The 15,440-nt window shown below is 45.3% G+C and overlaps 1 protein-coding gene across 1 annotated transcript; it reads right to left on the bottom strand.

Moving 5' to 3' along the window:
- Positions 1-904: 904 nt before the first annotated feature.
- CHURC1 (churchill domain containing 1) lies at positions 905-15,440 on the bottom strand. Its single transcript, XM_040332284.1, has 4 exons — positions 15,298-15,440; positions 11,793-11,928; positions 8,354-8,424; positions 905-1,178 (listed from the first exon to the last, which is right to left on the bottom strand). The coding sequence occupies exons 1-4, from the start codon at positions 15,334-15,336 to the stop codon at positions 1,086-1,088; spliced, it is 339 nt and encodes a 112-aa protein (XP_040188218.1). The 5' UTR covers positions 15,337-15,440; the 3' UTR covers positions 905-1,085.

The following is a 15,440-nucleotide window of genomic DNA, read 5'->3' on the forward strand; positions in this document are numbered from 1 at the left end:
TCCCCTGGGACACTCTGCGGTCCAAAAGGTGTGCCGATGCCTAAAAGGGAAACCTGTCACAATAGAAACCTGGAGAGTACCACTGTAACTTACAGGAAATGCTAGTTGCCTGACTGTTATGCTGACAAAAAAAAAAAAAAACAGAGTCTAATATGAACAACTAGGAACTTCTAACTTTCTGGATCATTCTATTTGTTCAATGACTCAAAACAATAAAGTCGGAGGGTCAGAACGACAGCCAGGCAACTAACATTTTTTAGAACATGGTCAGCATTTTTGTAATCCTCATGCTGCTAGCATGAAAATGTCATCATACATCCCAGGAGTCTTCAGGAGAGGAGGAGGGGTTTTCTCAGCTAAGCACACCCTCCTGCAAGGGCAGATAGATTCCAGGAAGTAAATACTACAGGCGTTTTTCAAAGTGATTTCGCAACAAAATAAAGCATGGGGACATGGATGGGTGGGTGAGTTTGCTTTGAATACTAAAAATAAATAAAATTGTGTTTTTGGTTTGTGGTGCCGAGATGCAGTGAAAATCCACTTTCAGGCTGGGTTCACACTATTGCAAATTGGATGAGGTTTCACCGCATCCAATTCGCAACAGCAGGAGATTGTGATCAGCTCTCTATGGAGCCGGGTCACATATCTCCCGCTGTGGCTTCAGTGCGAATTTGCACAGGAGTCCTGTGCGTCTTTTGGTCCGTTTCAAGTCCAAATTCAGCCCAAAATTTGGGCTCAAATCGGACCTGAAACAGTGAACAAGGATGCACCGGACCCCTGCTGGGAGCCGCATCGACATTAGACGTGAACCCAGCCTTTACACTCTATTGCTTTACCTAGAAAGCAGAGAATAATGCCAACATATCAAAAACAATAAACACTGCTAATGACACTTTTTTTTAATAATTTTTTATTGCCCAATGACACTTTAATATAAAATTATTATTTGAAGGAAACACTGGTTGCTGCATGCTGCTCAGTAACATTATCATTCTCAATGTGTTCAGTTGACACCACATTTTACAATGGCTGGAAAATATACATAAGGCAAGCAAGTATAAAAAGACTCTGTGGTTAGAATATCGCTAGAAGAGTGGAGCCATCTGTCGCGGGTCATCAGGCAGAACGCTGATGGAGTCCTCTGCTCTCCCACACAGCATACACAGCATGGTGTACTCCTGAAATCAGACATCATTGGTGAGAGCAAATATACCAACAATCAAAGACACTTTCATGGAGCTTCAGTGTTTGTGTTGGGAAAATGCAAAGTGAGAAAAAAAACAGGAATACCATCAAGGCATAAAGTATAGCTTATGTGACGTTTGATTAACAAGCACACTGTCCCTTCATATGTACTAATATGTCCCCCACCTGTTTCACTCTGCCCCCAGAGCTTATTTATGGGGAACATGATTAAGCTCAGTGAAACGCGTTGGGGGGTGTGACCTGGTTGGAGCCCAGGCTGAGGCCGTCATACCCCTCCGCACACGGTTTTGCTGTGATGTGCGACTTTTAGGATTTATTTTTTCCTACAAACTAACTATGGAACTACAGGCCCACTCTCTGGAATTCATAAAGACTGGCATAGGCAGATTTTTCAAAAAGTGTCTCTCATGCTTTCTAAAAGAGGTGAAAATTGCACCAAATTTATATAGCCGTCTAGAACTTGTACTTAAATTTGGCTCATGCTGTGCCACTTTAAGAATGAACATGAGACACTTTTGCAATATCTGGCTGAGCCAGTATAATGTCGCATTATTGTGTTATAAGTCAAAAATTGACCAGGCCAGATTTCAGTCCAGGATGGGTCTATTTTACACATTAAACCTATAATTACATGTTACACATCAAAAGACGCTTGTCGATAGGCAAAGAGACAGATTGGGTCTATTTTACACATATATACTAATATTACAACATATATGCCAAAAGAGTCGCTTTTAATTAGCTCCACTTTTACATTTGGCACATTCAATGCAACACAATGGGGGGTATTTACTAAAAGCAAATATACTGTGCACTGCAAGTGTAGTTACTCCAGAGCTTAAAGCGGGGGTTCACCCTTAGAGGGCACTTTTCCCCCTTCGCTTCCTGCTCGTTATTACTAGGGGAATCGGCAATTTATTTAAAAATATGTGCAGTACTTACCCGTTTACGAGACGCATCCTCTCCGTCGCTTCCGGGTATGGGCTTCGGGAATGGGCGGTCCTTCTTGATTGACAGGTTTCCGAGAGGCTTCCGACGGTCGCATCCATCGCGTCACGATTTTCCGAAAGAAGCCGAACGTCGGTGCGCAGGCGCAGTATAGAGCCGCACCGACGTTCGGCTTCTTTCGGCTACGAGTGACGCGATGGATGCGACCGTCGGAAGCCTCTCGGAAGGCTGTCACTCAAGAAGGAACGCCGGCTCCCGAAGACCCATACCCGGAAGCGACGGAAGAAGATGCAGCTCGAAAACGGGTAAGTACTGCACCTATTTTAATATAAATAGCCGATTCCCCTAGACCGAACGAGCAGGAAGCTAAGGGGAGATTTTTTTTTTTTTTTAAATGGGTGAACTCCCGCTTTAATAAATGAGGGAAAGCTTCACTTTGCAAAGAATAATCAATCACATGCAAAAACTATTTAAATAAAACAGCATTTTCACTTGCACATGACTGGATGATAGAAATCAGCAGAGCTTCCCCCTCCTCTACCAAGATCTGGAAAAACTTCACTTGCAGTGCACAGTATATTTGTCTTCAGTAAATCAACCTCGCTGTAAAAGTGGTGCATTTTAGGTGCACGAGTTGCTGTCAGAACCAAAAGTGTTGCAGATGCTTCATGAATTTGCTGCAATACATTAACACAGTGGTTCTCAAATCCAGTCCTCAGGCCCCCCCAACAGGTCAAGTTTTCAGGATTTCCATTATTTTGCACAGGTGATTTGATCAGTTTCACTGCCTTAGTAATCACCACAGCCTTTTCATCTGAGGGAAATCCTGAAAACCTGACCTGTTGGGGGGGCCCGAGGACTGGAATTGAGAAACACTGCATTAACAAGAGGGATAAACAGCAGAAAAGTGGTGCAGCAGCTTTATTAAATTCCCCTTACTGTGTGAGTGACGGCGTTCTGCAACTTGCAGAACACCGTCACTCACACAGTAAGGGCCCTTTCACACGGAGCGGATCCGCATTGATCCGCCCCGTGTGTGTCCGTCTGCTCAGCAGGGATCATCCGTAAATCCCCGCTGAGCTGTCGGCGGACAGGGCGGTCCCCGCACACTGTGCAGAGACCGCCCTGTCTTTCCTCCGCTCTCCCCTATGGGGAATCGGATGAATACGGACCGTGTGTCCGTATTCATCCGATCCGTTCCGCCAGACGGAAGAAAAATAGGGTTTTCTTCCGTCTGAAAAAGCGGATCTTTGCGGAGGCGGATGTTTGCGGATGCATCATCCACTAACGTCCACAATCCCATAGGGATTCATTACAAGTCCGTAAACGGACTTGTAAAAAACGGTCCGTTCGTCCGCCCGTGTGAAAGGGCCCTAAGGGGAATTTAAGACTGCAAGTGTGATTAGAAAATAAAGCAACGCAAACTGACCAAGCTGGTGCACATCTGCTTCCACACCAATTTGGTTGGAAACTTGCAGCAGAGAAAGGGGACTGGTAGGAACACCACCATTTAAGTGTACATTTTATTATACAGAATTTATCTAGCGCCAACAGTTTACGCAGCGCTTTACAATATAAAAGGGAGACAATACAGTTATACAATAAAATACAAGAGGATTAGGAGGGCCGTGCTCAGAAGAGCTTACAATCTAATAGGGTGGGGCAGGTGGTACAAAACTAGTCCGAGGTTTGTAAATAGATAGAACTAGTTTGTGCATTATGGAGGGAACGCTCTATTGTTATATGCCTGTTTTTTATCACTACAATGTGAGTACCCAGTGTATTATCTTGTTTGAATAAATCCTTTTTTTAAACGATACTGCACTATTGGCACTTTTATCTCCCTGGGTGCGAGTCACTGTCACTGGTTGGACGTGACTACCGAGAGGGATCTATTTTTCCAATTACAGCCCTTTTGGATAATACCGTATGTGGATTTGACCAGAAAAGTGTACCTGGGTTTTTACGCTGTTACCTTACAGCAGTAAGGTAAGGGGACATCCTCACTTACTCTGAAGAAAACACCGGGAATTAAGCTCGTTTCACGTCACTTTGGCATTTACACCAGCACCTTTATTTTGGATTTTCTCCTGCTGTTATGGTTACAGCTATCTGCTGTATGGACATTTAATTTAGTGTTATTGCAGTCACCGCTGTGTGTTGTAGTTTGCACGCTGTACACCCGATTGTGTATCAGTACATTTGGTACCATTATATTGCACTTTATGACACTTGCACTGTCACTTTGTACTACTTCATTAGTTGGCAGCTAGCCTTGGCTGCACTGTAGCACGTTTATTTTGATGTTATTCACTTGTTATGGTATATTATTATCATTTTTTTACTATTGTGATTATTAGACAGACCTTATCTTTCCATATATTAGGATCTGCCATATTTCCTTTGCACATTATCCCACTCCCCATTCACAGCGCAGCACTACCCCCCTATTCTCTATTTGCTCCTGGTTTGATACACCATACAGTGCAGCAGCTGTACCCCTCCCCTTTCCCCATTCCCCCACTCTTGTGGTAAGCACGGTAATACTCACTCCATCAATGGCTGTTTAACCACTTCTCTACTTTGGGTGTTTTTCAGATTTGGTGTTTACAAGACTAAAACAGTTTTTTTTGCTAGAAAATTACTCAAAACCCCCAAACATTATATATTTATTTTTTTCTAATACCCTAGAGAATAAAATGGCGATCATTGCAATACTTTTTGTCACACCATATTTGCGCAGCGGTCCTACAAGCGCACTTTTTTTGGAAAAAAATCACTTTTTTGAATTAAAAAATAAGACCGCAATAAATTTTGCCCAATTTTATGTATTGTGAAAGATAATGTTACGCCGAGTAAAATGATACCCAACATGTCACGCTTACAAATTGCGCCCGCTCGTGGCATGGCGTCAAACTTTTTCCCTTAAAAATCTCGATAGGCGACGTTTAAAAAATTCTACAGGTTGCATTTTTTTGAGTTACAGAGTAGGCCTAGGGCTAGAATTATTGCTCTCGCTCTAACGATCGCGGCGATACCTCACTTGTGTGATTTGAACACCGTTTTCATATGCGGGCGCTACTCGCGTATGCGTTCGCTTCTGCACGCGAGCTCGTCGGGACGGGGCGCTTTAAAAATTTTTTTTTTTTTTTCTTTTTTCTTATTTATTTTATTATTTTTTACACTGGAAAAAAATAAAAAAATGATCACTTTTATTCCTATTACAAGGAATGTAAACATCCCTTGTAATAGAAAAAAGCATGACAGGTCCTCTTAAATATGAGATCTGGGGTCAAAAAGACCTCAGATCTCATATTTAGGCTTAAATGCAAAAAAAAAAAAAAAAAAAAAAAAAAAAAATTTGAAAATGTCATTTTTTCAAATGACAAAAAAAAAAAATGTTGCTTTAAGAGGCTGGGCGGGACTGACGTTTTGACGTCACTTCCGCCCAGCAGAGCCATGGGGACGGGTGAAGGAGATTTTTCCTTCACTCGTAACCCCGCTCAGCTGCCAAGCGGTTCCGATCTCCTCCGCCGCTACCGACGGCTCTGGTAAGCGGCGGAGGGCGCGGGAGAGTGGCGGGAGGCCCTCTCCCGCCGCCGATAACGGCAATCTCGCGGCGAGAGACCGCCGTTATCGTTAACAGAACCGCTGACACTAAACATTGATACCTCGGTTGTGGCAGCAGCTGCTGCCGTTACCGAGATATCAATCTTTAAAGTGTGGACGCATATATGCGTACAGCGGTCTGGAAGTGGTTAAACCTGTGTAGTTTTTTTCCCATTACTAACCTCTGTGCCACCTGTAGTGTTCTGAGAGAGGGGAGGGGAGGAGACGTTGAGGCTTGGTTCACACTACTACACTACTTTCATCCTATTTTGCTCCGCTACATTGGTCCTACATTTATCCTACATTGGTCCTTCATCCATCCTACTTTCATGAACAGGATACTACTTTGGTCCGACTTCAATGATATTCAATGGGCCTGAAGTAAGATCAATGTAGGACCAAAAGTAGTACAGGGAGCATTTTCAAAGTCAGACCGACTTGTGTAGGACGCTACAAGACGCTCTCATAGTGAAACATTGAACACAGAGCAAAGTAGGATGAAAGTAGTGTAGTAGTGTGAACCCAGCCTGAAGCCAGGCTTTGCAGCAGGGAAATGGAGCTTAGCTAACATAACACACATGGTGAGCTTACAACTCCTTACTCCCCCCAGTGGCGGCATTTAGAGAAGGCACTTCACTTAAAATTTAGGAAAAGCCCTTAAAAATAATTTTTTAGGACTCTGACCTCTTACCTTACGCCGCAGGTTTCTGCTGAGATCAGACAGTACCAATCTTCGCCCCTCACGGCGTGCATTGGGTGCCAACCTTCAGGGATATGGGTTCCTGTTTAAAGGATACCTCTTCCCTGGGCCTTGTAAAAGACTCTGACCAGGACTTTTAGCGAAGTAGCGAAAGTGCTGGACCTCAGAGCCCAGTCCTCCAAAGAGAGACATTACAGGCGACGCCTCGTGCATGAGGCCCGGATTCCATCCAGTTTTGACCTACTTTAGGCGTCTTGGGTGGGTCCGGAAGCATAGCTCTTTTACCCCCAGAGCTTTCCTTTTAGCATCCTATCGTGTCCAACACCTTTAGACACTGGCGAAAAAACTGAGGCGCTTCCCTGATGGGAGGGGTTATATGGAGGGGAACTGTCTTCAATTGGTTATGCCAGTGTCCAATCACCGCTGGTGACCCTTAACCCATTATGTAATGAATGGCTCTGTGTCCCGCGGTGTACGATAAAGAAATGTGCCTTTGGTTGCCTCGATATTTATCTCTCTTTGATGCCAGGCCTCACCATAGAAGAGCTAGAAGAAGGGCTTTTGGGAAACACCTAAATACTTGGCCTAGAAATGGATATTTGGATGACAGAAAATGATCAGACCCCAGAAGAACCTTGCAGGTGTAGCTCATATCCTAAAAGCAGACATCGCCCTTGTCACTGTAATCTCGGGGGAAAACCATCTTCCCGATGCACCCGCTGTCCTGCTGGAAGGTGAACCTCCAGTCTTTTGCAGACTCTAACAGGTTTTCTTCTAAGATTGCCCTGTATTTGGCTCCATCAACTCTGACCAGCTTCCCTGTCCCTGCTGAAGCATCCCTGCAAAATGATGCTGCCACCACCATGTTTCACGGTGGGATGGTGTGTTCAGGGTGATGTGCAGTCTTAGTTTTCCACCACACATAGCGTTTTGCATTTAGGGAAAAAAAATAAAAATTTTGGTCTCATCTGACCAGAGCACCTTTTCCCACATGTTTGCTGTGTCCTCCACATGGCTTCTCACAAACTGCAAATGGGACTTCTTATAGATTTCTTTCAACAATGGCTTTCTTCTTGCCACTCTTCCATAAAGGCCAGATTTGTGGAGTGCTCAACTAATAGTTGTCCTGTGGACAGATTCTCCCACCTGAACTGTGGATCTCTGTAGCTCCTCCAAAGTTACCATGGGCCTCTTCTCCGATTAATATTCGTCTTGCACAGCCTATCAGTTTAGGTGGACGGCCATGTCTTGATAGGTTTGCAGTTGTGCCATACTCTTTCCATTTTTGGATGATGGATTGAATAATGCTCTGCGAGATGTTCAAAGCTTGGATATTTTTTTTTTTTATAACCTAAACCTGGTTTGAACTTCTCCACAACATTATCCCTGACCTGTCTGGTGTGTCCCCTGGCCTTTGTGATGCCGTTTGTTCACTGAGGTTCTCAAAAAAACCTGTGAGGGCTTCACAGAACAGCTGTATTTATACTGAGATTAAATTACAACAGGTGTACTGTATTTACTAATTAGGCGACTTCTGAAGGCAATTGGTTACACAATTTTTCAGTTAGGGGTATCAGAGTAAAGGGGGCCAAGAACAAATGCACACCACACTTTTCAGATATTTGTAAAAAAAAAAAAAAAAAAAAAAAAAAAAAAACTTTTATTATTTTCCTTCCACTTCACAATTATGTGCCACTGTGTTGGTCTATCACATACAATCCCAATAAAATACATTTATGTTTTTTGGTTGTAACATGAATAAATGTGGAATCTTTCAAGGGGTATGAATACTTTTTGAAGGCATTGTAGCTGGCCATTGTACGTGCCATGTAATCTCTGCAGTAGGAAATACATAATGGGTGACAATTAACTGAAATAAATACACTGTACCTGGTATTCATCCACCACACTGAAGGTGTACTCATGTTTTGCAATCACATGGTGACAGTTTTTACACACATCTGAAAAACAAAACACATTTTTTTTATATGGACAGTCAACATGCATACATATACATATGTATTACAGCTTTATTTTTTGGAGTGTAACATGCTCCAGCAAATACACCCCACCCCCACCGATTGCTGCAATGGATTTTTGATTCTAAAGGTATGGGAGCTATGAGAGCTGTAGTTCTCAAACAGTGAAGGATCCTGTTTACCCTCCTTTTTTTCCCCCTATCCATTTGCAGAACACCTTGTATTCTGTTCAAAGAATGCAAGAGGGGGGGGTTGGATTTACTAAGACTGGAGCAGCCAGAATCTAGAGCAGCTCTGCATAGCACCCAATCAGACTAACTTTCATTTACAATGCTTAACCACTTCCAGACCGCTGCATGTACATATACGTCGGCATAATGGCACGTACAGGCACATTGGCGTACCTGTACGTCCCTGCTTAGATGTGGGTCGGGGGTCCGATCGGGACCCCCCCCCGCTACATGCGGCGGTCGGAAACCTGGGAGGAGCGATCCGGGGCGAGGACGCGGCTTCCCCGTGCTTCACTGTGGCGGCTGCATCGATCGAGTGATCCCTTTTATAGGGAGACTCGATCGATGACGTCAGACCTACAGCCACACCCCCCTACAGTTGTAAACACACACTAGGTGAACCCTAACTCCTATAGCGCCCCCTGTGGTTAACTCCCAAACTGCAACTGTCATTTTCACAATAAACAATGCAATTTAAATGCATTTTTTGCTGTGAAAATTACAATGGTCCCAAAAATGTGTCAAAATTGTCCGAAGTGTCTGCCATAATGTCGCAGTCACGAAAAAAATTGCTGATCGCCGCCATTAGTAGTAAAAAAATAAAAATAATAAAACTATCTCCTATTTTGTAAACGCTATAAATTTTGTGCATACCAATCGATAAACGCTTATTGCGATTTTTTTTACCAAAAATAGGTAGAAGAATACGTATCGGCCTAAACTGAGGAAAAAAAAATTGTATATATGTTTTTGGGGGATATTTATTATAGCAAAAAGTAAAAAATATTGCATTTTTTTCAAAATTGTCGCTCTATTTTTGTTTATAGCGCAAAAAATAAAAACCGCAGAGGTGATCAAATACCACCAAAAGAAAGCTCTATTACCGCGCAATTATCTGTTAAAGCGACGCAGTGCTGAATTGTAAAAACCCCTTGGGTCATTTAGCAGCATATTGGTCCGGTCCTTAAGTGGTTAACTGAACAAGCTAAAGATGGAAGCCGGTTGGTACATATGCACAGCTGCTCTAGATTCTAGATCCAGCTTTAGTAAATTCCCCCCCTAGGTGCTCTGTGAATGGACAGTTGACTTCCTTTATGAGGGTGGCTACACTGGCTCTACATGATAATCCCACTGTAAGTGGGAGGTAGCCACCCCCTCCTCTCTGTGGTCCTGCTACAGACTACATACCTTGCCACATCATCCCTTTAATCCAGGACACACATGAATTACACAGGTTCTGTGGCTGATTAAGGTGGTAATTAAACTCACTTGGTGCCTTATCTGCATTAAATCAGCCTCAGAACCTGTAATATGTGTCCTGGATTAAAAGGGATGATGTGGCAACCCTAGTACCGACTCATAACAATAAACATATACTCTTGCGCACAAGTGTGTTGATCAGGCGATCTATAGTTCAGGATGGATAATGTCCGTGGTCTTGCTGCCCTCCAGGATGGGGGTATCCTAACAGTCAAAGAGAGAATAGAGAAAAGGAGGGTGCACCAGCCTTGTGCATTATCCTTAAACGAGTTGATTTGAAAAACAAATTAAAAACGACTCATAAGCATGTATAAGAAACCACAATGTAAAAGCCTTTGATGGCAATTGGCCTGATAACCACAGTCTCCAGACAATGAAAGAGGACGCAATGCTGACGCATTTTGAAGGATTTCCTTCTTCCTCAGAAAGCCATCACTTGAAAGGCTTTTACATTGCGGTTTCTTTCACATTCTTGCGAGTAGTTTTTAATTTGTTTATTAAATAAACTCATTTAGGGATAATGCACAATGCTGTGGGAATTTACTAAGACCCCTTACACACTGGGGTGTTTTTAAGGTGCTTTTGGGCTAAAAAATAGTGCCTGTAAAATGGCTCCCCTGCAGTCTCATTGTGAAAGCCTGAGTGCTTTCACACTGAGGCGATGCGCTTGCAGAACATTAAAAAAACTCCTGCAAGTAGCATCTTTGGAGCAGTGAATGAGCGCTGTGTATACCGCTCCTCCCTATTGAAATGAATGGGCAGCACGGCCGAACTGCCGGCAAAGCGCTGTGGTTTTTAAACATTTCTTTGGCCACTACCTGGGGTAGCTCTGTCGCCGACACCACCCCCGCCCCAGTGTGAAAGCAGCCCAAGACTGGAGCAAACAGAATCTTGAGCGGCTATGCATGGCGCCCAATCAGATTCCACCTCTTATTTTCAAAGCTCAACTGAACAAGCTGAATATAGGAACCAATTGATTACTATGCACACTGCTCCACATGCTGTCTGCTCCAGTTTTTGTAAATTCCCCCAGCGCAAGGTGTTCTGTGAATGGACTGGGGTAGAGCAGTGGTGGGCAGGGCTGCTCTTAGACCCCTTTCACACTGAGGAGTTTTTCAGGCAGTACAGCGCTAAAAATAGCGCTGCTATACCGCCTGAAAAACTCCTGCCCAGCTACCTCAATGTGAAAGCCGGAGGGCTTTCACACTGAGGCGATGCGCTGGCGGGAGACAAAAAAAATCTCCTGTCAGCAGCATCTTTGGAGCGGTGAGAGGAGCGGCGTGTATACCGCTCCTTCACATTGAAAACAATGGGAAACCGCGGCAATACCGCCCGCAATGCGCCTCTACAGAGGCGCATTGCGGGCGGTATTAACCCTTTATCGCCTGCTAGCGGGGGTTAATACCGCACCGCTAGCGGCCGATTCCCGTGGAAATCCCGGCGGTATAGCACCGCTATTTTTAGCGGCGATATACCGCGGCTCGCAGTCCAATGTGAAAGGGGCCTTAGGCTGTGTGGGGCTCCATGATTTCTATCTGACCTGCTCTTCATCCTGAAGGAATACCCCATACCCTGTAGCAGCCAGTAGGAGGGAGAGGGAAGAAGCTGTCAGTGCAGAATGACTATGGGAGGGGTCCTCGTGGGTTGAATTTTCTAGAACAGACCCCCTGCAGCATCTGAAAGATGAAGCCGGCTTTTAGCTGCTGCAGGGAGTGCCATAAAGGGGATTTGTTCTTGTAGTTTGCCCTCCCCCCTCCGCCACACAGGTCACCCCCTCCTGTCCATGATCCAATTCCTCCTGCTGAACTGTAGTGTGAACCGATGCATTGTAGAGTCTATATATGAAGGAAAGGAACTCACGATCAAATGTAATAATCTCTTCTCCATCCTCTTCATCGTTTGTTTTATTGGCGATGAGCACAAAGTCTTTTGTATTGCACTTCACGCAGCTCGCGTAGTTCACCAAAAACGATCCCGTCTCCAAGCAGGTGTTACCCTAACAATACAAACAGATCATATACTACATGTTAAATCTCACCAAAACAGGTGACTGCGCGCGTGTGCAATTCGGCATTATCCTTAAAGCTACACTCCAGCCTTCTCTTTAGGTACTGTTGTACCGGCTCCTCTCCTGTATGGAAATTCCTTACGCCAATCTCACTGCACACAGTGTGCATTAAAAATAGGGATCAACCGATATCGTTTTTTCAGGACCGATTTTTCGGCTGCCTTTCAGGCCGATAGCCAATATCAGGTGCCGATATTCTGCACATTTAACATTTTTTATTTTTACACTGTCCTTTAAAAAAAAAAAAGTTATCACTTTAATTGCTGTCACAAGGAATGTAAACATTCCTTGTGTCAGTAATAGGCAGGGACAGGTCCTCTTTATGGAGGGATCGGGGGTCTGTAAGACCCCAAACCCCTCCTCTGCACTTGAAAGTATTCAAAACGACTGGCATTTTTAAATACTTTCTATTTTTTTTAAACTGGCGCTTTTAAGATTCCAGTAATCCAGGAAGTGATGTCATGACATCGCTGCCAGTAATCCAGGAAGTGATGTCATGACATCGCTGCCAGTAATCCTGGAAGTGATGTCATGACATCGCCGCCGGATTACTAGATCCAAGACTAACAAAGCAGCAGCTTTTTTCGGGTCTCTGGCCAGCTGGCAGATGTGCCGGCTGATGGCTCGGGTCTCCCGGTGGGACGGGAGAGTGGAGGGGGGGTTGGGGGGGGCATCCCCCTCCTGCTTGTACTAAGAGCTGGGCGGCTGCTGAGCCACATCGGTTAAAAATACAGAACTCCAGAAGTGCCTGACCTCTCCTGTCATTAGGCAGAAAAAAAATTGAGGCTGCTAGAGCAGGGTGTGGGATATGCCCGGGGAGCCACGCCCCCTGGGAGGAGCTGCACTAAGTAAAGGTTGTTAACGCTTTAAGTGCTGTAAATTCTGCCTAAACTCTCCTGGAAGGAAGGTGCATAACCCTACTGTCAAAGGATGCTGTGTCCGTCCATGAACGAAAGAGAAAATAGGATTTTTGTACTCACCGTAAAATCCATTTCTCTGAAGTTTATTACAATAAATCCGACTGTCTGCTCTAAAGAACGATACCGTCAGGCATCACCCCGGCACAACCCTTCGAAGCAATATCGGTAAGTTTTGTGACCGATACTTCAAAAAAAGTGAACATCTGCCGACCCCTAAAAAAAAACTGCAACAAGTCAGACAGAGCCTGCCTTGTTTCCTGGCTGGAGGATGTCCAGATTTATCTAGCCCTTTACTCCTCAGTAAGGATGAGCTCCGGCGTGTTCGCATTGAACACGTGCGGAGCCCGCCAGAAAGTCGGCACCCGCGCTGCGCTAATCACAGCCAGGCAGACATTTCCCGATGCTCGGCTGCAGAGATCGGGAAATGTCTGCCTGGCTGTGATTAGCGCAGCGCGGGTGCCGGCTTCCTGGCGGGCTCCGCACGTGTTCTATGCGAACACGCCGGAGCTCATCCTTACTCCTCAGCCTCACTGTCCCTGACGCCCCTCCCCTTTCATTCATTGGGTCTCAGTTCTCACAAACAAAAAGGCTTGGCATGACATGTCATTGGCATTAACTAGGGTGGTCAGCCTGCCTAGGAACGCCCACTCGTCCAGACTGACACCCACCAAGACCTTTTGTTATTTACATATCTCCTCCCAAAAGCCAGCCCACTGCTTCCATCAGGCCTGAGGGCTCCAGAGAGGAGTATTGAGGCAGGGGACTGTGATGTTTGCAGGGAATCTATGTGCAGGACCCTCACACCACCCATGATCTACATGCATTGCATAGAAAAGCACAGAGACCTAGCGATGACATCACCGGGTCTAAAATACAGCATGTCATGAAAAGAGAGGTTTACTTATGTTGGTGAAAGAGTTAAAGGGGTACCAATGGAAAAGCAAAATATAAGAAGATTACATTTCAGTTCTAGACTAGGCTTACACTGCAATAACAATTTGTATCTCCCCAAACCACACCCCTTAAAGCAGAGCCTCGCCCAAAAGGTTTTGACAGGTACCCGCTCCCACTTCTGGCCGAGTTCACCGCGGCAACGACAGCCAGAAAATTATCACCCTCCCCCACCTACCTCCTTCGCCCCGCAGCCGGCCCCTTCACAGCGTGATTTGTGCATGTGCAGTAGGGCAATGGTCATCAACCTTGTCCTCAGGGCCCACTAACAGGCCAGGTTTGCAATATAACTGAAATACATCACAGGTGATATCATTTGCTCCTCAGTGATTGCAGTATTCTAGACTGCATCTCCCCAAGGTAATACATAAAACCTGGCCTGTTAGTGGGCCCTGCAGGACAGGGTTGATGACCACTGCAGTAGGGAACCACCCGTGAAGCCACACTGCCAGTTTCCCTTTGCCGAGATGGCAGTGCCAGCACCCGAGAGCCGATTAAAGAATGGGCTCGGGTGAGGAGAGGTAAATGCCACAATAGTAAAAGTCAGCAGTATTTGTAGCTGCCGATTTTTAATTTTTGGAGAGGGGGAGCCAGAACTCCGCTTTAAGTTGCCAAGGCAGCGCAGACAGTGGTGTACACATGATGCTTTCAAAAATGCCCCCCCCCCCAATGCATTAGGTGGGTAGTACTGCCTGCAGAATGCCACCCATGGCAGGATAGTGCAAGCTTTTAAAGGGTTAAATCAGGTTGTGGGAAGGTGACATGATGCCTCCTCATTGTCTGTTAATCCTCCTATGAAAAGTAATCCACTGCTGGTCACTCTTCAAAGGACGACGCATGTATAAACAAGTCCTAAAAGTGACTGTCAAAAAAATAAACGCATCCTGAATAAAAATGTCAGAGTACATACGTGTCCAGCGGGTGACAAGGGAAACGCTGAGCTGTGGATGGCAATGCTATGGAACATGTCCAGGTGTCATATAGTGCCCCCCCCCCAGCTGTGTGCTGTGGTTCCTCCCACTGACCCCCATGTCACTACTGTGCCCTGTAGAAGGAACCAAAGCAGGGAGGGGGGGGGTATGCGATATCCGACAACCCCAGAAATATCAGATTGTAGTATCACCTCCATCTGCCAGGCTGGGGAGTATTCAGTCTAATCATCTACAGGGAATGACTTTTGGGATGACAGGGGCACTTTAAAATAACATTCTATTATGTGTAAGAAGTTGTGAAGTGCTGAGAAGGTTCCTCAGTTTGTATTGCTGGAGGGATCTTCCCTGACTTCCTGTTCTGGGGAGAGGAGCCACCTGGGACAGGAAGTGAGAGAAATCCCCCCAGCAGGGACACCAGTAATTTCCTCCCCACCTATAAACATTCTAATAATTAATATAAAAGATAGCAATTCCCTCAACCCCATCGCACTCACCCGGTCCGGGTACTCCTCCTGCACACACCCCCCACACATCGCAGCCGCCTGTAATAATAATAAATAAGACGATCCTATCCCTGGGGAGAGGCCGGAAGTGCCAACCAGCTGGGCTCAAGGACCTCTACTGACGTCACTGTCAT

This window comes from Rana temporaria, chromosome 13 (assembly GCF_905171775.1).
Source record: "Rana temporaria chromosome 13, aRanTem1.1, whole genome shotgun sequence".
NCBI classification, from domain to species: Eukaryota; Metazoa; Chordata; class Amphibia; order Anura; family Ranidae; genus Rana; species Rana temporaria.